Below are 24,225 nucleotides of genomic sequence, written 5' to 3' on the forward strand. Positions count from 1 at the left end.
ACCAGTGACTTCACAGCATCATGTAATATCTGTAGGGAACATTAGAATGATTCTACTGGGGTGGGGAAGGGAAAACTTCACAGAAGAAATTACATTAGGGTCTTAAAAGACTGGTTGAGCTTCAATAGACATAAATAAACAAGAGGATAAGAAACTATCGACCAAATGAATTACTCTGGGATGTAAAATTTTGGATATTAGCAAGACGGCAGAATTTGTCTTCTTAAATCCTTTCTCTGGGCTCCTGAAAAAACAAACCAGGGAAGCTGCTCCCAGAACTATTTATAATGAAGTTGTCCTGTTTACAATTTTTGATAAGCTGTTTTTACTCTTTAATAAATAAGAAAAGATGCCTTATCCCCTACAAAATAGCTGAGGTTTTATTTGAACAAAATCTGTTTGGAAATGTTAAGCTGGTTACACAGAACTAATATGCCTCAAGGTGGTCATTCTCTCTGGATTAAAGCTGTGGAACAATTGTGGCTCCTGTTACAAGGAAAATGACAAAGGGCTATTATGAAAAGGGACAGAAATCTCTGTTCCCAGAGGGGGACTGACAAGCCGAAAGTCCCCCTCTACATGCCAGCACAAAAGCCTGACTGCCTCAGATTGTTTGTTTACGTAAATCAAAAGGCTGCCATTAATTCTTCAAGTGGGATGGCTAAGCAACAAAGAAGGTCGTGATTGGCCAGATTCTTGCTCATGGGCTGGTGGCAAATCTGACAAATCCTATTGCTTTTTTCCTAAACTCTCTCTGGATGCCTTCAGGAAAAGAAGCTTGTTATTATGTATGAAAGTAAATAATTTGTATTCTTAGAGCAGGAGTTGGAACAGTAGGACTTGAAGGCAAGAGAACCTTGTCTTACCAAGGATCTGCTCCCACAGGTTCCCCAGAGCTCTCTCTCCAAGTCAGACCCACCTGGACATCATGACAGATGTGCCAGGGACGTTCAGTCGGGCTGAGTGTAACGGGGACTCACCGCCTGAAAATGGTCAACAACCAGTCGCTAAACCAAATGAAGAAGCCAGCGATGCGGGTGGCACCCCACCATACTACAGGGTGGCACCTAGTCTTGAAGATTTTCCCACAGAAGGATATCAGGAAGAAAGTGAAAAATTACAAAGCAAGGTGGTTCTCAACTGGTCTACAGATGAGAAGATTCTAAAAGGTAAGGCATTTTCCTTCTCTTCAATTTGTTTGATTTGATTTGTAAACTCATTCAAGATTCTTTTAATCAAGTGCTACGACAGGAATGAGCTGCACATCCTCCCACCCCAGTCCCTGTGCAAACCCGGCTCCTGATTCTACCGGGGCTGCATGGCATCAGGACTAAGCCTCTGAATCGTGTCAAATCCAGGCATACTGATTTGATAGCTCTGTGACCCTAGACAACTTTCCCAGTCTCCTGGAGCCTTGGTTTACTCAGTGCAAGAAGGCAGAATAATAGTACTGACATTTGCAGGGTTGTTGCAAGGATTACTAAGTGCTGATTAAATGTTAACTACTGTTATTTATTATTATTATGCACATCTCCCTTATTATTTGAGCAAAGGAAGTTCAGAATTTCAAGTTTTCCTTCTAAGTATACCTGAAATTGTCTGATCCATGTTTCTATATCTTAAAGTAAAGGAAAGGTTGTCACTATGTCTATAAATAAAAGAAAAATGAAAAAACATTAGCAGAGTGATAGTTATTTTTAATGCTCATAATTAAAAATCAAAGAAACTACCTAGAGTCTAAATTGATAATTTATTTAAACTTGAACTACGTAAATATTACAATGTTAATCTTGTGGTTGTTTTCCTCCCAGAAAAACCAGAAGATAATCTCTTTATTGTTCATAAGGCTATCACAGATCTTTGTCTCCAAGAAACAAGTGTTGATGAAATGTCATTCAGAGAAGGTAAGAGGAACTTCTGTTTTGTGCACAGAAATTGTTTGACTGCATATGGATGACAAGTTTGCATGGGATGTTGTGTGAGTGTGGTGTTGAAAAAGCAATCCTGGCAATGCCTTCAAAAGCCAAAGCTGCTACAGGCTGATAAGGGGAGTCTTGATTATCTACGGGTTCCACCTTAGAAAGTATTCCAGAAGCTCCAAGGCTGGGAATGCAGGGATTGGTATAACTGATTGGCACACTTTGACCTGATGATATGATATCTGTCTCTTAATAAGTTAGTCCATTAAGTCAACTTTTCTTTTTGATTTAGTATCCCCAAATCTATATTAGGCACTTCGTGTAAGGTAAATATTTCAAAAATGGTTTTATCCTAAAAGTTTACCACTGACAAACTGTTTAAAATAATCTTACAAATGTATTTATCTAGAGAAAAATTCTAGTCTTTAGATGTAAGCACAAAATGGTCACCTCAATCCTGTCAAAAAAAATCTCCCAAGTGATGAAGTTAATTTTAATTGCATTCTTTCAGAAAATGGGAGAAAAAAAAGAACACCTACTTTTAAGTGATTATGCTTCAAATGAACTCACAAGACTAACAGACAAAAAATTCTTTAGACCTCTCTTCTCAGGAGACACCTACATTCAAACAATTTCTAGAAAAAATTCAGGATAAAAATCTGTCATTCATGCCCTCTCTTGCAGCCAAAAACATCTTTTCTCAAAATTGAAGCCAGCTTGTTACACCTAAGCAGTTTAGCTTAGTTAGGACGTTAACAGACAAAATCTGGAAGATATTATTCTGTGAAATATTAGAACGTCACAAAAAGTAGTAGATGCCAAGGAAGACATCAATGTAACTGGTGGTTCCCTGAGTTTGTCCACTTTTCTGGACTCCTCTCAGATTGTCTGCTGACCACATGCAGTGGTCCACTGCGTAGATGCTTAAGGGAGAAGCAACCACCATTGTCAAGCTCTTACATTATTACAGGTAATTTATAAACTTAAACCCCTATGAAATGAACCAGATACCTCTTTACCCTAATCATTCTGCTGCTTCTGCTCTCAGAGGCAGTATCTCAGTCTTCCATCTAGAGCCCCTTTCAAATTTCTGATCAAACAAGTACGCAAGAGACAACAGCTTTCTAGGATCTTTCATTTATATCAAATAGAGAATGAAAGAAGTCTGGATTTTTCGAGTAGATGGTTTTGGAGGGAATTTTTCCCTGCATGAATCCTTTTGTGTTTGGTAGAACTTTTTTTCCCGTAGGTTAGAGGTGCACATTTTGGTGCCTTTTATTTTCACAATGGCAAACAGGTATAAAGTCTCCAAAGAGAATTACCCTGTGTTGAAAAATAAGAAAATGCTAAATATTGAGGAAAAACTATGATTTAAATTCAAGAAGTAATGTTAGGCATGACAACTCCATGCCTCCGTCATGAATATGAGCAAAAAGTTCAGTTTGTTTGGTTCTTGTCAAAACAAAAACATATATATAAAGAGAGCTTAAGATTATAGCAAACATTCTAATGCATATTCATTTATAAATGTAAAGAACATTGACTGAGCACCAACAACCTGATAGGAGCTGTGTGCAACTAGTTAGGAGTGGTAATCCATCTTCAATTCTATTTATTTTTTGTAACTTTACAATCTGGTTCCTATAACTGGGGAAAAAAATGAAAAGGTAATGAGAAATATTGAATGGAAATGGACTTGTGAACATCTTTCAGTAAAAGAAAATTGCCTTGGAGGGGAAGGGCACAGGAGAACGCTGCCCTCTCACTTTATTTAAAGACCTTTATGGTGTTGAAAGGGAAGAGTGAGGCCAGGCCTGACCAGGAATACAGCCCAGGCAGTATTTCTGAGTCGTGCATACCACAGACTGAAGCTTTCCCATGATTCCTTTAGGGATAAACAACCAGAGAACAACCTCTACTCTCTTATTGTTAAAGATATGCTGATATGACCTACTATTCGAAAAGTAAAATTGGTGATGAATTAATCGGTTTAAAAATTACACAGTACCAAACAACTCGAGTTAATTAGTTGTCATTAAGGATATGCCTAAAATGATAGCCTAAGCTAGTGTTATGTAGATATGATTTCCAACTGAGTTTTAAATCTGCGCTATGTAGAAATCAATGGCAGATCAGACTCTACTGTGTGTGCTTCCGTGGGCTCCGTGCCTCAGTTAGCCCAGCACATGACTCCTGACCATCCGTGGCCCCCTGTTCCTCCTACACCTGGTGCTTTAGGAGAACTCTGAGCAGCATGGTGGCAAACACTGAATGCGTTGCTTTGGCCATGCCCAGACATGGGCAGTCATTGTTTTTAACTATTGGAAGAAAGCCTTTTTTTCCTTGTGAAATACATTTCTAATTTTCCTTAAGTGTGTGTGTGTGTGTGTAGAACAGCTGGTCTAAATGTTTTAGTTTATGTATTCACGTATTCAGTCATGACAGGATTTTTAATAGTGTGTCTCAGGGCATACCAGTCTTGCGAGATCTGTAGTCCACACAAAAAAATGTTTCATTGCCAAATGAGGTTTGGTTGCCAAACCTTGGAGATTTACAATGTTCATTAACATGTTAAAGGCTTGGATACATTCTGACGAAGCTTACTTACCTGTGTTTAATCCAGTATTTTCTAAACTAATTTGATGGTGTGGCCTATTTTATTGTATAAGTCCTATTGGTCACCCACAGAATATCCTATAAAACATATGTGGTGAAATGACTGTCCGGAAAATAATTTGGAGAATAACAGCTCGGCATTTTGGAACCTCTGCCCATCTCAATACTAACTGATTTTGCTACAGGGCATCATTGGGAGAAGATTCCTCTGAGCAGCAGTAATCAGGAAATAAGTAAGCAAAAGGAAAGGGTTGCTGAACAACCTCTAGGAGAGAGAGAAGATGAGGACAGGAAGAACAAAGCTCACCAGGCAACTGAAATTGAATGGTTGGGGTTTCGGAAACCTAGCCACGTCGATGTGTTGCATTCTAAACATGATGAGGAGCAAGAGACGTGGGATGAAGAAATTAATAATGATGGTGATGAAGATGATTGCAACGATGATGAAGATGAAGTTCGAGAAATAGAATTTAAGAAAAAAATTGAAGAGGGTTCTCAATTAAGAGAAGATGATGCCAGTGAGGACTCTCCACTGAGCAGCCCCAGTTCCCAACCTGTGACACCTGATGAGCAGCCAGCCTTTGGGAAGAAGAATGATATCTCCAGAAATGCTTATTCAAGATACAATACAATATCCTACCGGAAAATCAGGAAGGGGAACACCAAGCAAAGAATCGATGAATTCGAGTCTCTGATGCATTTATAAACTAACCGGAACTGAGAAGTTCTCATGCTCACTAAAGCAAAAGCTAATTCTTTTTTCCTGAGGTGCATCTTTGTGTGCCTCATTTGAGTCGTCCCTTTTAAAGATGTGGAAGCTTAATCTCTGTGTCACTGTAGAATAATGTCAAAATAACCTTAGACAAAATTCAGTCTGGTAGCCCCAGATCAAAAAGCTTTAGATGCATTCTTGGGCATTTGCTTTTTAAAACTTCACTAATATAGCCTTGGGAAATGAGCCCAAACAGCAGGCACCCCTGGAGAATCTGGCATGATTTGGCTTGAAAAGTAGCAATGCGGGGAAGTATAGTCATCAAACGAAAGAGGACTATTAGAAATGCCCTGTATTTCTTTAGGTGTCTTTTTTTCTTGTACACTGAGGGTGACAGAAAGTCTGGCATTGAACTTTTCTTTCTTTTAAACATGGTTTTATAGACTCTGGCAACATACTTTCCAAAATATTCGGCCTTTCCTATTATCTTCCAAAAGGATGTAAGTGGTTTTCCACAGCTTCTGCAGAGTGAAAATTCTGTATAGGCCCCCTTCCTAGGTGTTACCATTCATTGAATTTTCTCACTAGAGGAGCTGAGTAACTGTCAATAGGGAAAATTCTGTTTACTAAATGTTGGCTTTATGCTCTCAAGATGAATTAAATCCATTGTGAGGTTGATACTGGGAGGGGCTAGAAGACTGGTGGGCAATAGACTAAAGAGTTATAGCAGATAGTTTATTTCTGTGATGGAAAATAAAATCTTGTCTTCCACAGCTAAACTCATTAAAGGTGAAAATGACAGCTTTAGCACAATTTTAAGAAAATACCCTATTACCACACTTTCTCTTATTAACAGTTTCTCAGAATAATTTTCTTTCCTTAGAAACCTGAGACAACTCTAGTCATAACTGTACTAGTTACTATGAAAATGGAAATAATTATCTTAGAATATTTTCAAAGTAGAATGTGTGCATGTATTTTTAGTGAGAAAGCTCTGATAGATGGGAATATATAATTTATTGGACCTCAGCCCAAATCAAGATGATTAAAATTGTTTCACTCAAACCAATGTGACAAATAATATACTGAATATTTATGAAAAGGGAGAATATGTATTTATATTCTTAGACAGTTCCATAAATTTTCATTTCATGCTTCCATATATATTACCCTGAACTTTCTGTCACCACAGATAAAGATATGTTTTTGCCCTGAAAATAAAAGACAATTCCTTATTGTCTGAATGTAATACAGTCTTCATTGTACTATTCAACCCTTTGTTTATTTCTTTTTCATTTTGTGAAAAACCTTCTCAGATTATTGCTTATTTATGTGTAACAAATCCCACACATTCTAATGGAAATTTCTTTAATTCTTCTTGGTCATATAATATATTTCCTTAATATCTTATACTATTATTTAGTGTTTACAAGACTCAATTTTGAGTTCAAGATTGAAGTGCTCCTTTTATTCTTTCAAACAGATACTTGGCAACCTGGCCATATGACCATGTTATATGTCACCCTTAATTTACAGAACCTATAGATTTCACTCTTGACAATGCAACTTTTCAGAAGAAAGCCACGGAAATCAGGTCTTTATTAATGCATTGATGTAAAGATTAATGCATTGGGACAATTTCCCACTTTTTTGGATCCTCAAAATGTTTCCACCTGGACAACCTGTTTTATTTTCTGGGTTACTGATGATCTCTACAATTTTCTACTTAATGTCAAAGCACAGTATTGCATTGTCCATTGTGGAAAAGGACCCTATTGTTAACCTATCATCAAAAAGCCTGTGTTTTGAATTATTCCAGCAGAGGTGATGAATTGCTGTGGAACCTGAGTAAGGTGGGTGGTCTATAGCCATGTGACATGACCAACCAACTAGTTTTTAGGGGCACTAACATACAGTAACTATAGCCTTTTTAGTTTTGTGTTCTTACCAGATAATTAACCAACCTTGAAAGAATCTGTGAACAGAGACTTTCTCAGCATATGTCAATGAGTAAATGCTTAATGCTCATGGATGAGGCAAGATAGTCCCAAGAAAACACTGCAACTGTTCTTTGACGTTGGTGTCCATTGTCCTATGCTGCCATCTCACACTAAAACCATAGAGTTAAGTGACTACAGGTAATGTGATAATGATTAGTGGCTGTTGGATTCTTTGTAAACTAGGAGAGACAAAGGTCTGTTTCAGATTACCTGAGGGGTATTTATCTTATTTGAAACGTATATGGCACACACCTGAACACAAATTGGCTTACGACTTTGATGATTCAAGGTTCAGGGCTGTAAGGACCCTGGTACTTGGTACAAGAGAGAATTGATTTATTGTTCAAATACTGGTATTTCTTACACGACTTAATTCCTTGGTTGCTGGGTAAATAGGAATTAATAACAGCTCTATTTCTCTGTCCATACAAATTGACCTTTCATATAATGCTACCTTTGAAGACACAGACTATGTCAGAGCCTATTTATTATCTATCAGTCTATCTGTTAACAATTTAAGTAAAGAACTGGTCTTTGTGGCTTGCTGTCAATAAAAGTTTGTGTCCTTGTTTTTGGTGTTTAGACTTTGTTTTCCCTAGCTTGCCTTTTAAAATTTAGAAAAAACCCTTGCTATCAGCCGCATTTAAGACCATCAATAAATGCTGCTTCAGAAATCAAGAGAATACCTTATTTTAATTCGTTTGCATTATTTATTTCAAAAAGGTCTTGAAATGATTGTATATGAAATTGCAAAAATAACCTCTGGTGGGTAGATATGTAACATTCATGAAAATTTTCTGTTTTTGCTACAGGAACTGAGCTATTGCTTCAGATACATCTTAAGTCCAATAACTTGAACAATATATATATATCTATATATATATATCTATATATATCTTTGTAGTCATCAAGGTAATACATTTAAACTATTCTGACACTTTTATTGTAATTGTTTCTGTATATTTACATGGGATAGTATTTTTGGCACATATTCAAATGGAGATTGGACATTTAAGTTTTTCAAACTGATAGGAAAAAACATTTAAAATAAGTAATAATAGAGAATTATGGAAAAAGATGGAGCACCAGAGTATCATAAAGAAGAAATATATTTGACCATATGAGAAAGGCAAGCATTGCCTTCATAGCCTGAACTTCCATTGCTCTGTAAAAACAAGAAGGCTATAAAAAAGTAATGTTGAAAGTTATAGCAAACATTTGCCAATATTAAAATATCAGACAGTGACATAATAAATATGAATATGAAAATGTGTAGACAGCTCATGAAGAGCACAGGTGACTAGGCCACCGAATCAACCTAAACACAATGGCACAGGTAGGGAGCAGCAGAAATCACTCAGATACATGACAAACTACAACATCAAATGATGGTTTCTAGTAATTAACTGCCCGCTTGGGAGAGTGTTGCAAATGAATTTGGAAAATAATTTGAATTTTTACCTGGAAATAAAATTTTGTATTTGATTCCTCCTTTATAATAACTTCAGTTGGCCAGACAGAAAAATTGGGTACTTAAAAATGTTCAAATGAATTCCAAATTCCTTTATACTCCATAGTTTTGAGTTCCTCCATTCACAGATGTCTTCAGGTCATCAATAACAAGATTCACTAATTGGATTTTTGCCTTCCTTTGCTTTCATATGCACCTCTTACTGCCAATATATAAAGCTTACAATGTTTGGGAACTTGTTTGAAGAAGAATTAAGGCATGTGCATAATCCTAAACCGGCTAACAAAAATCTGATTAGAGTTTGGTTACCCCTTTCAAGTATGGAAAACAGTAACCAGAGTAAAAGTCCACCTGAGATACTCTTATCCAGAAGGCTAGGTGTAGACAAAGCTATGTAATTAAAAGAGAGCTAAAAATATCTAAAATATCTAAAAACATCTAAAAACATTTCTTAATTTTCTTTTCTTGTTAACAGAAATTCTTGGTTTTACTTTTTCCCAGTTCAAAGCACAAAATATATACATGTATATATACATATATATTTATAAAGATCAATATGTTTTGAAGGTCAAGTAAAGACAATCTATGCTGTCAAAAAGTTTAGTTTTAACATCTAATATAAGCTTTATTTATACAGACATTTATGACCAATATTCTTGAACTGAGAGATACCTATCATTCAGTAATAAAATAGAAAGCCTCTGGTTTTCACAGAAATTATTTGATACTTATTTGATGGCAACTATCATCATTAGGAACTCAGTATATTAGAAGTTTCTCTATTTGTAGAAAAATGAGAATTTTCATGTGTGTTTTGCAAAGTAGAGATTCATATAAACTTTCAAAGTAGACCCTAACTGGAGTTAATGCTATTAGTTGACCCATTGGAGGGGTTAACTAATTCGCAGAAGCATTAAATCTGCTAAGTGTGATGGTACATCTTTTCTTTCTTTCAGACAAGGGCACCATCAACACCTGAAATACCAATCATTTAACATTACCAGGAGTATATAATACTTACTCATGACTTATTCAAACCTGTCCTTGGAATGAATGATTGGCAAAAATAAGCATTTTGTACACTAACTTTGATTAGTGTTCCTTTTCTCATTTCAGGGCATTGTAGCAATTGGTGAGTTAACTTATACAAAGTTTGTTGCAAAAGCACTCTGGCAACAATCTGTACAATGAAGTGAAAGGTACAAGTCTTAGTTTGTTTTTTAAATTAAAGGATTCTTCCATTTTTCACTTCCCTCCTCTGTTCAAATTGAGCAATCTGTCAGCTTTGATTAATGGTTGGGAAAGAAGAGTTGGTACTATTATTCATGGAGAAGCAATTTCTCTATGTCCACTTTCCCATCTTATTTTCCAGGTTCTAGGAAATGGAAAAGATATATGTCCTGCATAAAGTCAAAGAGATAGAAACTGCAAAGCATGTGGGGACAGCTATTGTTCAGCTTACACTTTGGCTGTTTAACACAGAGGGATTCAGCCTCTATGTCTTGTCTATACAACATTCAAGAGAGAGACCTAAGGGGTTTGACTCCACACTGCCAAGGAATTTTAACCGAGCCAACTTGAGCTGTAGCAGCATGATGCAGGGAAAGAGACTCCTTTTCAGCCAGGTAAAAAGAAAACAGATTTGACCTCGTACCTGTGGGATGACTTTAAGCCAACCCTGGCACCCACCCTCCTCGTCTAAATGATGAGTTGAATAAGACACACGTCACTCAGTTGTAGGTACTCAAAGACAATTCATTCCCTTCCCTTTTCCCTGTATTACTTGTAATTTCCTTGATTTTATCCAAGATATTGGGGCTTTCATCTGAGGCATAATTTCTTTCCTGTGTTTGAATATGGAAGTTAAACATGTTAGAACAAATAAAGATGACAGTATTTGGTCAGACTCAACCCCATTCTCTTACATGAGAACCCCTCGAAAATTATGCTAAGCCATTCATGAAATCAAGGTTGACTGGGGAAACTGAATTCCAATGCACCATCTTTGCCCCTCTACGATCCCTAAGGGGATCCTAGAAGCAAGGTGTTTTAATATCCAAGAGAATATTTCCAAATTAGTTTTGGAGAAGCTAAGAATACATTGTGATCATGGTACATGGTGGTTTTTGGCCTGTGATTGACAGCTGATCGAATATCAGCAAGCAGAACTGAGCAGATCTGACACTGGTGATAAAACACAGTTGTACCAACACCAGCTGTATCACTCTTTGGAGAGGGTGGGGTGGAAGTTCTGGGTAGCTTGAAAAAAAGAAAGAAATTGTTCAAACTTAAAGGCTCAGAAACACTCAGATGTTTTGGTGAGTGAGTTTTCAATCAAATAAGTCCTACAAAATATTACCAAGACTATACTGTGTTTAAGGTAACAAGATGCATAGAGGTTTTTCTCAGAAAAGGTAATAATTCAAGCCAATCCAGGGAAAGCTTAAGTCCCCAGTAACATAGCCCCCTTTGAAGAATTCAGGGCTGATTTGGATCCTAATGTGTCCCATCCAAGGGTTTCTCATTAGAAGTAGCAGGAGACCTAGTAGCATGTATACCCTTATTACAGTCCTCTGCAAAGGATATTTAGAGGGCAAGGCTTAAAAAATATTGGTAGTAGATTTCATGATTAGTCGATACTATTCAGGTTAGGCCTATAAAATTCTTAACTAGTGATTAATTCCTCGCACTGTAGCAATTGAGCAAGTACATGGCAAAGCTGTGTTTAAAATTCTACCAAAACCAAAAATATGATGTATGAAAACAATCCTTTGTTATATTGACAATATAGATTTCAGGATAGTTTCATGGTTAAGTATGTTCAGGAGAAGTCAGGAAAAGCATACACTGAATATACCGTAGAAGGTTTCTGAGAGAAACATTTACATTTCTTCTGCTGGTATGCCTGAAGGTAAGAGAATCCAAAACATAATTCATCTTTTTCTGAACAGAGTTGAGGTTTTTGGTGGAAAGTATTTTTGAATAAAAAGAGAGTTTTTAGATTGGTGGAGGAAAACTTTCAACATTTCTCAGGGACATGAAGAAGTGCATGAGGCACCCCATGCATGCAGTTTGGTCAGCCATTCAGTTAGTGCTTTATCCCTTGTATGGCTCTGTTTTGGAGGTAATTGTCTAATTTTCTAGTCATTTCTTATCTCATCTGCCATGTCAATTATTCAAATAAAACATCTTTAAAATGATGCAAATATGCAAAACTGCTTCTCCTTCCAATCATAAGTTACTACTCTGCTTTTGTGTAATTAATTGGGAGTTAAAATTACATTTTTAATAGGTAGTCAGAATTAAAGATGCCCAGTTTTACCATCAGCAAAAAGTTTTTTTTAAAATATTAACAAGCATATAGCATGGCTATTCTCCAGAGATCCACCCCTTGCGAAAAGGTTTATGTATCCTTTTCTTAAGAATTCTGTGGAACAGATTTGTTTAGTCCAGTGGCCCGGGGCAGTAGAATAGTCCGTCTGTAGAGATTCAAATTCTAATCCTCATTCTCTCACTAACTGGCATGAAATGTCTAGACAGGTAATGTGTCTTCTGAGCATCAACTTTCTTACCAAAATGAATGTAAAGCATATTAGGATTTCTAAGATCTCTCCTGGTATACCCGTACTGGCATGACTAACATTAGAAGTTCATTTTAGATACAAGAAATATTGGACTTCAATCCAAATTTATTACTGTTATCAACAGGTCCATATCTAGGCCTTTATTCTTTCCCTTTCCACCAAACAGATCAAGATTGCCTTTCTTTTCTGGCTGAGTCTCATTTTTTCTAAATTCTCTTCTTGGGGTTGCTTACCTCATTCTCTTCCCCTTTCATTATGTTGCCTTCATTTTATTTTTACCTTGAAATCTTTTAAAGCCTTTTCTTTTTTAGCATACCTTAACCCTATGAATGCTTTTAAATCATTTATAAAAAAGAACCTTAATATTTTTTCAGTGTTCTTTTTCTGCTTTGTTTCATCTCTTCCTAACTGGTCCTGCATTAGAGTGTGTTCAACTATTAAATGTATTTTTGCTTACTGCAGTGTGCTGTGATCCAGACCCTTTCTTTGTATATCCTTTTTTTAAAAAAATATCCACATAAGTCTAGGAAGTTACTAATATGACTGTTTTCTTTTAAAGTGTAGTTTTAAAAGCACAAAATGAGCTGAAACAATGTCCATATCTAGAATTGAGTAAGTGCTTGCTCACTTGAAAATTTTTACACTGATTCAGACTGGGAAAAAACATGATGTAATCATCTACATCAAAACCCTGCCATCAAGGAGTATTGCATCAGTTCTCTTCCAAACTGTCAGGTGAACATGCATGTAGTCAGGAGGAATTTCATCAAAGTGGTAGCTCGGTGTTTCTGAGGTTTTTTTATCCATAAGAACCTAACTAATTATCTTCTGATGAAAAAAATAGCATATAAAGGACCAGGTTCTCATTGATTGTATCTACTTACAGGCCAAAAGATCTGATTATTATCAAATCCAGTCATCACGATCGTGCTTCCCCAAGTACTTGGTCTTCATTTCCTGGTACCTGTTTGATTGCACAGGGAAATTTGAAGGCCGAGTTTCAGCACAGGCAGCAGGGCAGGAAGCAAGCAATTCGAAAGGTCACCTGGTGTTGAAAAAGGACTCTGATCCAAAGTTGGACTGTTTCCCTGAGTTAACTTTTGGTATCTCAAATACTGTGGGTTTTTTAAAGCTTCCATTCAAATGCTATAAATTTTGAAAATGTAAACTACCATGGAGAAAAACAGTCACCAAGTTCACTGCCATTTTCAGTGTCTAATGGGTTTGCAAGATAAAAATATCAGTTGCTCTTCAGTCTTCATAATATTTTTCAAATTTCCACTTTTGATATTGTTTCTGTGGGTCACAAGCAGCAACTTTCAGGGTCTTCCTAGAAAAATGTCCTTCCAGGCATAACAACTGATGATAGTTTCCAAAAACAATGTGATTCACCTGGAAAGAAAAGGCATCTGGGAATGAGCCACAGAATGAATTTGACAGCTGAGATGTAAAGAAATGAAAACCAATTAAAGAAAAAATTAATTATATTTCTGATTATTTAGGAATTCTCCTGAACTAAATCAGTCACACAAGCATAGGCTTTGGACTGTATTGAGTTTGTATCTATCTCAAACTAAGTTCTTACACTTCTCCAAGTTACAAGACTTCTAATTCCTCAGGAAGTAAAAGATGAATTTTCTGATGATATAGCTGATAACTATTATTTAAAAGAAGTCCAGAAGGCATTTTCTATATTTGACAGATGGTGGTAAAGCAAAAACACACACCAGCACAAAAAGTGAGTTAGTTCACTTCTTAATTAAGTCCATACCTTAATGAGAATGCAAACTTGGAACACAAACTATCAGTAATGATGTATTGATTTATGAGTTCCCTGCCATAATTCTGATAGTACATAATGCATAATGTCCAGAAAATCCACATGTAATTAGAAAAAAATCAAAGGTATTTCAGAGGGTTCTATTTTTGCTTAATATTTATTGAGTATCCTAGAAATGGTAGATAACCAACTTAGAGTTTGCTCATAACTCTATAATAATTTTTACCTATAAATTCTCTCCAAATTCTATGACTATGACAAAGATAATTTTAATTATACACACACACACATGTATGTATATTATTTTGAAATACTTTAAAAATCATCAAACAGGAGTGATTTTATAATAAATTTTAAAGATGTTCCTATTCCTACAAGACTATTGTCATCCTTGTAGGACTTTGGAAATGTGATACTTGAGTATGCTCAAAGAGTATCTCCTTTTGTAAAAGAATTATTCTTGAGCAAAATCATTCTGGATCATCTACAATTTTCTGCTGGTGTACTATGAAGAGGTAACTAAATAACTTGTCCCCAACCTAAAGACACCTGAAGAAACCAGTGATGGAGGGGCATCCCATGCCCCAAAGTCCTAAAAGCCCCCTGTGAGATAATTTCCTTTTAGGTGGATTATGTCATAATCCATAGCATTTGGGAAGGGCTGGCCTACAAAACATTTGTTAAATACAGGTTTAAAAATGCATAATTTCACTAGTTCATTGGTATCCAGTGTCAAACTCACTACTACCCTTCCTCCTTCTGTGAAACTCAACCTGATGCTTTCTAAAAGGAGAGACATGCTCCTGTTAGTCATAGTTCATTCTGCATTTCTCTCTTTTTATTTTTAAGACTTACGTGTCTTGGGGGACTTAGGAGGTATAGTATGAAAACAACCAAAATACTGAAAAAAGAAGAAACACAATTGTTAAGATATTCATCACCATGACATTTAGCAGCATGGAAAAGAAGGAACCCAAGGCAGAAAATAGCTATATAACATATTACAAAGTCTTAGACACAAACAAGGTAGGGAAACAGCTTTCTAATGTTTGCATCTTAATTAAATTACCTTCTTCACAAATAGGCTTGCCATTTAGGGGGACTAAGATTGGGCCGATAAAAAAACAGCTAATGAAGGCTTCAGTTCTTAATGGGGCCAAACCAGTTTGTAAATAAGCCCTGTGTGATTTAAGGACTGTTTATTCCTAAATATTTTCTCACCAGTCTGAAATTTCTTCTGCTAACGGATTCACTCCTGGAGATGAGGAATATGTTCTTGTTCTTCTCTTTCTCTCTCTCTTTCTCCCTCCCTCCCCATCACAACCTTCCTTTGATGTTAAGGAAATAAAAGTCAGATATACTTTATTCAGTGATGTTTATGGATTTTTCCAAGACTCTGCAACATAAAATTAGCAGCTTACATACTAGTAATTTCTAATTTTTCTGAATAACGCAATAATAATCATTATCACTGAAGAGAAAAAAAAAATGTCCCTGAGGCATTGAAATGTAATAGAGAGGATTGAAGGAGAGGAAGATTAGAGAATGTGTTATTCCGTGCGTGCCTGATTTTAACCCTAAGCCAGGAGAAAAGTTTCATAAAGGAAATAGTCCCTGGCTGTGACATCAAAAGGAATGGAAGCAATCCCATGAAAAAGGTGTGTTTACTTTGAAGACAGCCCTGAGCAAAGTGATGGTCTTCAAATATTCACAGCACTCAGTGGATTTTGTGGCTACTTGTTCAAGATAGAAAATTTGAGAAGGTTGGCCCCAAATCATTCTTGCCATTTCAAGGTTCTAGAATAAGGCTTATAAATTTGTGTCCTATTAACATAGAATTGGGAAAAGATGACAGGACTTTGAGAATGAATAGAGAAGAGCAGGGGTGTTCTGGTAAGTAGTAATAGCCAGAACTCTGGAAAAACTGCCTTGTTTTGTAGCATGGGTGTCAATACTCCCATTGGTGTAGGCCAGGGACCTGGGACAAGCGTCATAGCTAACTTTTCCTGCCTATGATGAAAAATGCTGAGACAAAAACAGTATAGTAAGAACAGGAAGGATTATATCTAAAAGCTAAGATTCCATTTTAAAAACAAGATATTAGGAAGTAAGATTCCTAACATATTCTGTAGCAAATGGACAATAACTCCATCCACTTTGGGGGCAGGGTGGGTGGTCTTGATTGATATGTTCCCAGAGGGAAGGTGCTATCCTGGTGAGGAAGTGACCAATTTCTGTGTCAAGTTAATTTTGTGGAATTACCTGGAGGACTGATAATAAAGAGGGTAATGTCTCTCACTGGAGATAAGCATTTTGAGACCATTTACAAGTCTATATCCACTGGCCCTTTGAAAAATTCTTAAAAGACATAAATCCCAGTGTTTTAGTGTGCCTCCTCTCTGAGGATGCCCACACTTTTTCTCTCTTTTGTACTTTTAAATAAAGTGTGTACCTTTAAATAAAGCTTTCTCACTGTTCAACTTACTGTGTTTTGTCTTTTTGCTATTTCATTCTATTTCCAAGTCTTCGTTTTACTCCTGATAAGTAGGGAGGGGCTGCTGAGAGCTCAGATTTGGGCCTGCAAATTCCCATCATCTGGGAACTTGCAGGAAGCCTGCCTGAAAATCTCCCTTCTTTGGGAAGTTATCAGAATATAATCTCACTCCATCTTTGCTCCGTGGCTCCCCAAGTCCTAGGGTGGTAGGGGCTCTCCCCAGGCAGTGCAGATCCAAGTGGACAGGACGCCAAGTGATCCTGGCCTTAAGAGATGGCAAGGGCATCGCCCAATACCAAGAAATGCTTAGCAACCTTACCTCCTGCACCTCTGCATTTCCTGCTCTCAGCTGCCTGCAAGGCCACTACCAGTCATTTCTACTCTCTCTCTAATGAATTCCTTCCTTACCTACATTCCTCCAACCTGCTCAAGAATTCTTTCCCTTCAGAGTCAAGAACACTCTCCCCTCCAGGTTTAGGTTTCACCTGGTGCGCAGGGAAAGACCTCCCAGATGCAGCTGCGTGGCAACACCATCATGGCTGGCTTCAAGGTATGGATGTGATATAACTGAATGTGACTGCATACAATCAGCTCCTTTAAGCTGCAGGGAGCTGGCTCCAAAACCCTTGAAAGAACCCAGCTCTCTAGGAATCGGGGAATGAGAAAAAAAACCTCCCTCCACAGGAAGGAGGCAGAATGCCTGCAAACCAGTTGCATACTAAAGTTCAGGGCTTGTAGGAAGCCCACTGCCTCCTGCTTTCCTCATACACTCTCCCTGTAAGTTTTCTGGTCACCAGTGACAGCCATTCTAGCCTATAAGCCTTACTCTTGGCATTGCCTATAACTGACTAAAGCAAATGCTTTTAGAAACACAGATGCTGATAACAGTACAACCAAAAGAACCTGGTGACTTCTGTTTAAAATAACAGATTTGAAATAAATATTGTAAAAAAAAAAAAAAGGCTTGACAATTTACAAAAATATCTATTAATCTCTCAATACGAGCTTTCTTTCACACTGCCTCTATTGTCACAAACACATTTAAAGCTTCCGATTGAGGAAGCTGACAGTGAAGGTTTTATGTCCCATTTAATGGAAAGTTGGGTTTGTGGTAAAGATGAGGTACAAATATTCTGCTTACCAGTTCTGGACGAAAGACAGATGTTGATTTATGCAGCCATTTTAGCTCTTTGTTTCTGTTATCACAGGCGTGCAGCCGCAGGGCGCCCTCATCGGGGATGGGAGCTAAGCACCATTCTCCATGTTTAATAAGTCTTAACCAGGTGTAATTAAATTGCTGAAGCTGTGGGGGAAATGAAGAAGGAGGTCACTGCAGGCAGTAAATGCAGGTAGGGGCTTTGTCAAACATTTTTATTGGCAATGGCTAAGAATATAGGCGCTTTGTTCAGATGTAGAGTATTCAAATCTTGGTACTGCCACTTTCAATCCTGATAGTCTGGGTATATTGTTACCCAACCTAATCTCATTTTTATCATTTTTAAGTTGTATAGTCATAATGTTTATCTCAGAGGGTTGGGATAAGGGCTGTCAAGTGTGTATCACACAGTAAACCCTCAATAAATGTTAGTTGCAATAATAAAAATTACTTAGTACAGTTAGGTGTTATTTCAGGTGTTCTGACCCCCAGACAACAGTGATGCTTGAAGTTTTGGGACATTTGACCACCTGTAGCTATGGGGGTGCCAAAGAGGGATCCAAGCCACAGTCCTAAATTACTTTGGTGGAAATTATTGTGCTTCTTTGTTATGAGTATCTAGACAACCAAAGTCTTAGAGGCTTTGTAGGGAAGCTTAAAAATCTTTCTTAAGGTTAAACAGGTTCTATTGTAAGAAAGATGAAAAAACCTTTCTTTGCTAATAGCACAAGGAATCATCAGGTTGCTGCTGTGTTAGCATCCCAAGTTCATAGCAACTGTCTTTGAGAAATCCAGTTCTGGGCTGTTGCCAATGTCTAAAATAAACACAGGTAATGGAACGACGCTTTCAATTTTCAAAAATATTTTCTCCTGTTATTTACAACCTCAACTACCTCCCTGGTTATTTTATTCTAAGGATCTGGGTCTATGGGAAATGTGTTATTTTGCAACAATATAAGCATATTAGACAAAAACAGACTGCTGGTTAAGGCTATCTTAAAGTTTTTATCTACTGAATCCTTTGCAATATAATTGAAACTTAGATGATTAAGTATTTCATTGGGTTAGACCTCTCCACTCTTACGGGTATTCAAATCTTGGAAGCTAGTTGGAAATGCTGAATCTTAGCCCTACCATGGACCTATTGAATATCTACATTGTGACAAACTCCCCGGGTAATTGGTGTGCATGTTAAAATTTGAGAAGCAATAAGGTATATCATAATATGAGGAAGCAATGTGGCTAGTAAGGGAAGCTAGATATTACCTTGAAAGGGGACATCTCCACTGGTTGAAAAGTTAATAACTAAGGAGACTTTTTTAGGTAAGGTGAAGGGTAGATCTCGATGGTTCAGTCCTAAGGATTTATTCTTTTTGAGTTTATTTGGATGAATGCCATAGTCACTGGCTTCATATTAAGCCTCATTAATCCTGCCAAAAATAAGTTAACTTCATCTATGTTCATTTACTTTTTATTACTCAAACCACAAGAAGCAGAGCTAAAAATGAGTAACAAGACAAACAGGGAGATAGGTATTTATGGAAGGCAGGGGCTATGTAATTCATGCTCTTGCCTTTTAGCATCCTCTCCGAAGACTCGACGGTTATGGGATTAGAACCTGGGTTTTCAGATAAACTATTGGTTAATCAGGCACAAACAGTCTCTGCGAAGATGAGAATTAAAGGATTACACTATTTAATATTTTACTTTCATATAATTTGGACTAACTGTGCTTTTGTTTTACAATTCATGGTTTTAAGTCCTCTTCGAATTGTTAATTTGTGGAAGTTGTTTCTCCCAGCTGATGCTGGACGCATTTCTCTTCCCACTGTTTCTTCTCTTTCCTTATTAGAAAGAGCTCTCCTTGCTTCAGGTTTAAAATCCATAGCTAAAGTATTGCAATAGCAATGACAAAAAATGTCTTTTTTTCTAGAAGCTTTGAATTAAAAGGTAGAAAGGGGATGTGCTGGAAAATAGAGGACCAGTCTCTCAAACTCAAAGCAAAGAGGTACGTCTGGGCATGCCTAGATTATCATCACAAAATAGCTTCTCTACCAAAGAGTGATCTGCAATTTCAGGAGGCTGAGTTCTGTTCATGGATCCATGCTCCTCTGAGTCCTGTCCCCACAGAATGAGAATGGGCAGGGCACATATGTTGGAGAAGAAGGTGCCATGCCTGAGAGCTCACCTCTGCCACTGTGGAGTCCCTGATCTTGGCCTTGAGCCCTCTCCTAACCATTGTGTTCTGAGTGTGTCAGAGTTTTGCTGCAGGATTTTCCACTGTGGATCAAGGATCATGTGAGTTGCTTGACTCCCTCAGGATGTAGAAGAATGAGAGGCGAGGACAGACTCAGAAAGTAAGATGACTCCCTTAAGTATTTAAAAATATGTTCTGCCTTTATTTCCTTTATTATTTCATCTTTATATGTAATGTGCTATTTTTTTACATTCTTATCTTTATTATTAGGGTGGCAAACATTAGGGGAGCACTAAGTGTTATATATTCTGCATGCTTCCTATGTATTAGGTAATTCCATCCTCACACCAGCTTGAGGGCTAGACACTGTTATCGACCAAAGATCCAGGTTTTCACAAAGTCAGTGGAGTCAGAACTGGGTCCTTGGTGGGTAGACATCAGTACCCACACCTTTACTTTCTTGGTCAAGTGTCTTTACATTTGGTGGTGGACCTCTTATCAGTGAATTTACGATTGATCAAAATGTACACATTAATCATTGTTTCTATAAGCAAAAGTGAATTTCTCAAGTGAGTGATATCATACCCCACAGTCATCAACTATACCTGCAACCAACTATCAACTGCCCCCATGAGGAGGGAGAAAACCCCAGCTCATTGTACCTTGCTGCTCCCATCACAGTCTTCCAGAGTGGCTGTGGTGTTTTCAATGGAAAGGCATTTACCCAAGTCCACATTAATAAGCTAGGAAGCAAAATATAAAATATGCATTAAGAAAAAAATATTTTAAAGTACAACGAGACATTCAGAAAACACAGAAAATAAAACTATAACATAGTTAAAAGATAGTTACATTGGTAGCTTAGCTTTCCTTAACACTATACAATTGTATTGGTTGCTGTCTGCAACAGAGACATACTGTAATCTTGCTAAAGTACAGCCTCAATCTGTCAATTTTAGCCTGTGATTCAGCCACAGAGCCAACAAAAAGAAGCTTTTAATTAACCCTTGCCTGGAATGCTGAATAGGGAATGAGCAAAAGGTGGTAAGAAAAGTAATTATTTTCTCATCTCAAGGTTTTCTGATGCATGTATTAAAAAGCCAATGCACATACTTGCAATTTAATGCAACCGATAGTTACAAGGTCTGTTCCCTGGCTGACCCCTTCAAGCTATTTGACTGTTTAGGTACTGAATCATAGATAAATTGAGTCCTTCAAAGAACAGCAGATTCCAGCTGATTTCCTGTCAGAATCTTTCTAATGACTCAGGCAAGCTACAATTCATTATAGGAAAGTCACGAAAGCTAGTACAGAGCCAAGGGTAAAGACACTTTCTGTCAGGCCCCCAGGCTTTAATAGATTTACAAGGTTAAAAATGGAGGCTGTGTTGTATAAGTCAGCATTTAATGCGGAAAGATGTTGATTCTCTCACTGCCTTTTCACATCCTGGGCAGGGCTAACGAGGTGGTGTGTTACTAGTGCAATTTAGACTTCTCAGATTTTAGGAGAGCTGTGCAGAGCCAAGACTATCCTCAGGAAAGCCTCCTGAGCTGGGAGGTTGGTGGGGACTTTCTTCCGTGGTGCCTAACACAGAGCTACACCTCTGGGGTTCTGAATGGGGCAGTTGCGGGGCCCACAGAGTCACCAGCGCAAGGGTGCTTAGTGGGTTGGGCCTCACTTTCACTGGCATAGCTTCTCTTGCAAGAAAGTAAGGGGCATCTAAGAGACCAGGAAATGCAGGGGAAAAAAATCTACAAGCAACTGGGGAAAAACTGCCATTCACGGTAAGCAAGGGACCAATACTACGAGAATAGGAGAAAAACTTGGGCATGAATAAGCCAGAGACTTGAAATTGCTGTCATCCCCATAAGAGTAGAAAACTACAGAGTGAGAGCGTCAGTGGCATGGCGTCCTGGGAACAATTCACCCGTTAGCATAAGGAGACGGCGGGGAGCTGCTTCATCCCTTGGCAATCCGAAACCATGTACCAAACTTCACTGGGTTTGAGAAACAAATTTCCACTCCTTGCTTTGGATAGGAACACTGACAGACCCTCAAGGCGCAAAAGCGAACAGAAAAATCGTACCAGGTTGGTCACTTCTGGGGCGGCTGGCATGCAAAACAAATCTAGGACAGAACTTCTGTCACAAATCCTCCAAGAAAGATCTATGCACAATTTAAGATGACAAATATGGGAGGAGACTTTCCACATTAGTAAATGGGAGCAGTCGACCACACAGAAGGCATCAAGCACCATGAACCTCACAGAAGAGATTTCATTAAAATGCACCAATGCAGAATAATCCTGGAGTTTACAGAAAGGAAATGGTGTCCCAATTTACTGTGTCTTAACATGTAAATTTAGGCTTCTGGACTTGAGGATTACTCAGAAAATATTCCATCTTCAAGTGGTTCGGGAAAACTCTGGCTTCAACATAGCTAATAGGTTGTCTTGTTCCAGAACTTCTCAGAACCTTCCGTATGTTAATGTTTAGCTTGCTGCTCTAAGAGGAATGTAATATGAGTGTTTGCCTAATATAGTACTTGACCATGGAATCCTATTTTTGGCAGCACTAGTGATAACATTGCCCAGAACAGTGTTTGGGAACCCTGAGTCTAATTTCTTTGCATTTATTTTGTGCAGTCCCTTCATCCAAGCCCTGAAAGCCATTAGACAAAAGAGAAAATGTTTCTCTCCCTTGCCTTCTATTCCCCCACTTTAGCTGACTGTGTTTCCTTTCCCTCCTATTGAAAATTACTGGAAAAACTGCTATTTTTAATATAGAAATGACCTAAGAAGTGCTAAGGAATCGTTATTCTTTATCTTATGAATGTTTATTTTTAAAGAATTGTATCCATGCTCCTATTGTAAAACATTTTAATTTTTAAAAAATCAGGTAGTACATAAGTTTTAAATTATCCATTTTGAATCATTTCCTTTTTCCAGTTTAGGAGGTAGGTGTTCCCCACAACTTATCACAGAATTGTTAAACATTAGGCTTTAGGCTGTTTACTAAGAATTTAAGGCAATATAAGAACACATTATTGGCAAGGTTCTTTTATTTGTTTCAAATATTTTTGGTTCAATAAAAAATGATTTGTTCTCATTTAAAAAATATATAAAACTTTCACCGAATTTAAATTCCTAAGTTTGTAGGTTAGAAGAAGGGAAAACATGGAACAAGTAGCAAAAAATTGTGGAGTTTATTTTCTTGGAACATTTCAAAATTGTCCCTCCAAAATAACAGTCTAGTTAATCTTACTTTGAATTGCCGGGAGAAAGGTCCACTTTTTTTTTTTTTAAAGACAATGCTCCCTATTAGTTGCTTCTGAAGGGAGCAAACGACATCTTGATTAAAATTTGTCTAAGGAAGGCAACAAATAAAATTTGTTAAAATCATTTAAAAATGTTTTCTGCATTTTAATATGTTATATTAAATGTACTTTATATATCACCAGCAAGGGGCTCTTTATTAGGAGAGTTCTTCAAAAATTTTATGGAAACTTAAGTTAGCCTCACAGAGGAGGCAAAAGGTAGTTTTTAGTTCCCTCTGGTGGTTAGTATTCAGTAATGCTCTTGCTGAGATTCTGTGTTGCTGGACAGGAAAAAATTACTATGGTGAGAATTTCTTTTTTTCCTGATCAGGAGATGGAATTTTATTTTACAAGCATATTATGCGAACAGTGTATAAATGCAGGGTGTTCTTGATAATGAATTACCTAAGGCAAAATATCAGGTAGAATCACCTGACATGGCGGCTATTTTGACCTATAAAAATGGTAATTTTATAATACATTACATTATAATAAACAGATCACATATACGTACTTGTCAGCTGAATTTTATAAAGAGAGTACATATTTTCAGACTCATTTTCTCCCACACTCTTCCAGAACTTCCCTATGCCATCAAGGAGAATGGCTTTACTAAGTCTTTGTCATCAGGAGGTTTGTTAGGCAGAGTGCTTAGTTTGTGCAATTCACTTTCTAGGGAGAACTGAAAAAACATAGCCTAAAAGAGCAGGCTTACAGATGTTCAACTTTGAGAACCTCTTGCATGAAGAGAAAGGAAATTCTGAACAAAAATGAAACAACTCTGGGAATATTGTAAAATTTACATGAGAAATAACACAATAAAAGAGATTTAAAATATGCATGATTTGGGAAGAGCTCTAGGTCAAGGTTTGACTAACCATCTCTAAACCGGGTCTATGGTACATGTTCTCATGCAACACCATCCTTTCCAGATGAAGCCTCCTTCCTAGCATGGGTTTGAAATGGCTTTTGTCCAGTTTC

At 37.3% G+C, this 24,225-nt stretch overlaps 2 protein-coding genes across 2 annotated transcripts in view; one reads left to right on the top strand and one right to left on the bottom strand.

Annotated features, from left to right (window-relative positions):
- The first annotated feature begins 688 nt into the window (after window positions 1-688).
- On the top strand, window positions 689-7,818 carry ERMN (ermin). Its single transcript, XM_036884240.2, has 3 exons — window positions 689-1,169; window positions 1,812-1,904; window positions 4,721-7,818. The coding sequence occupies exons 1-3, from the start codon at window positions 929-931 to the stop codon at window positions 5,239-5,241; spliced, it is 855 nt and encodes a 284-aa protein (XP_036740135.2). The 5' UTR covers window positions 689-928; the 3' UTR covers window positions 5,242-7,818.
- A 103-nt stretch (window positions 7,819-7,921) lies between these two features.
- Window positions 7,922-24,225, bottom strand: part of GALNT5 (polypeptide N-acetylgalactosaminyltransferase 5) — a 46,690-nt gene continuing 30,386 nt past the window's right edge. Inside the window, exons 8-10 of the mRNA XM_036884241.2 lie at window positions 20,592-20,672; window positions 17,718-17,879; window positions 7,922-13,694 (exon numbers count right to left, since the gene is read on the bottom strand). Of these exons, the coding sequence (XP_036740136.2) occupies window positions 13,554-13,694; window positions 17,718-17,879; window positions 20,592-20,672 (384 nt within the window). The 3' untranslated portion in view covers window positions 7,922-13,553. The remainder of the gene's footprint in view (window positions 13,695-17,717; window positions 17,880-20,591; window positions 20,673-24,225) is intronic.

The sequence above is a fragment of the Manis pentadactyla genome, chromosome 8 (assembly GCF_030020395.1).
Source record: "Manis pentadactyla isolate mManPen7 chromosome 8, mManPen7.hap1, whole genome shotgun sequence".
NCBI classification, from domain to species: domain Eukaryota; kingdom Metazoa; phylum Chordata; class Mammalia; order Pholidota; family Manidae; genus Manis; species Manis pentadactyla.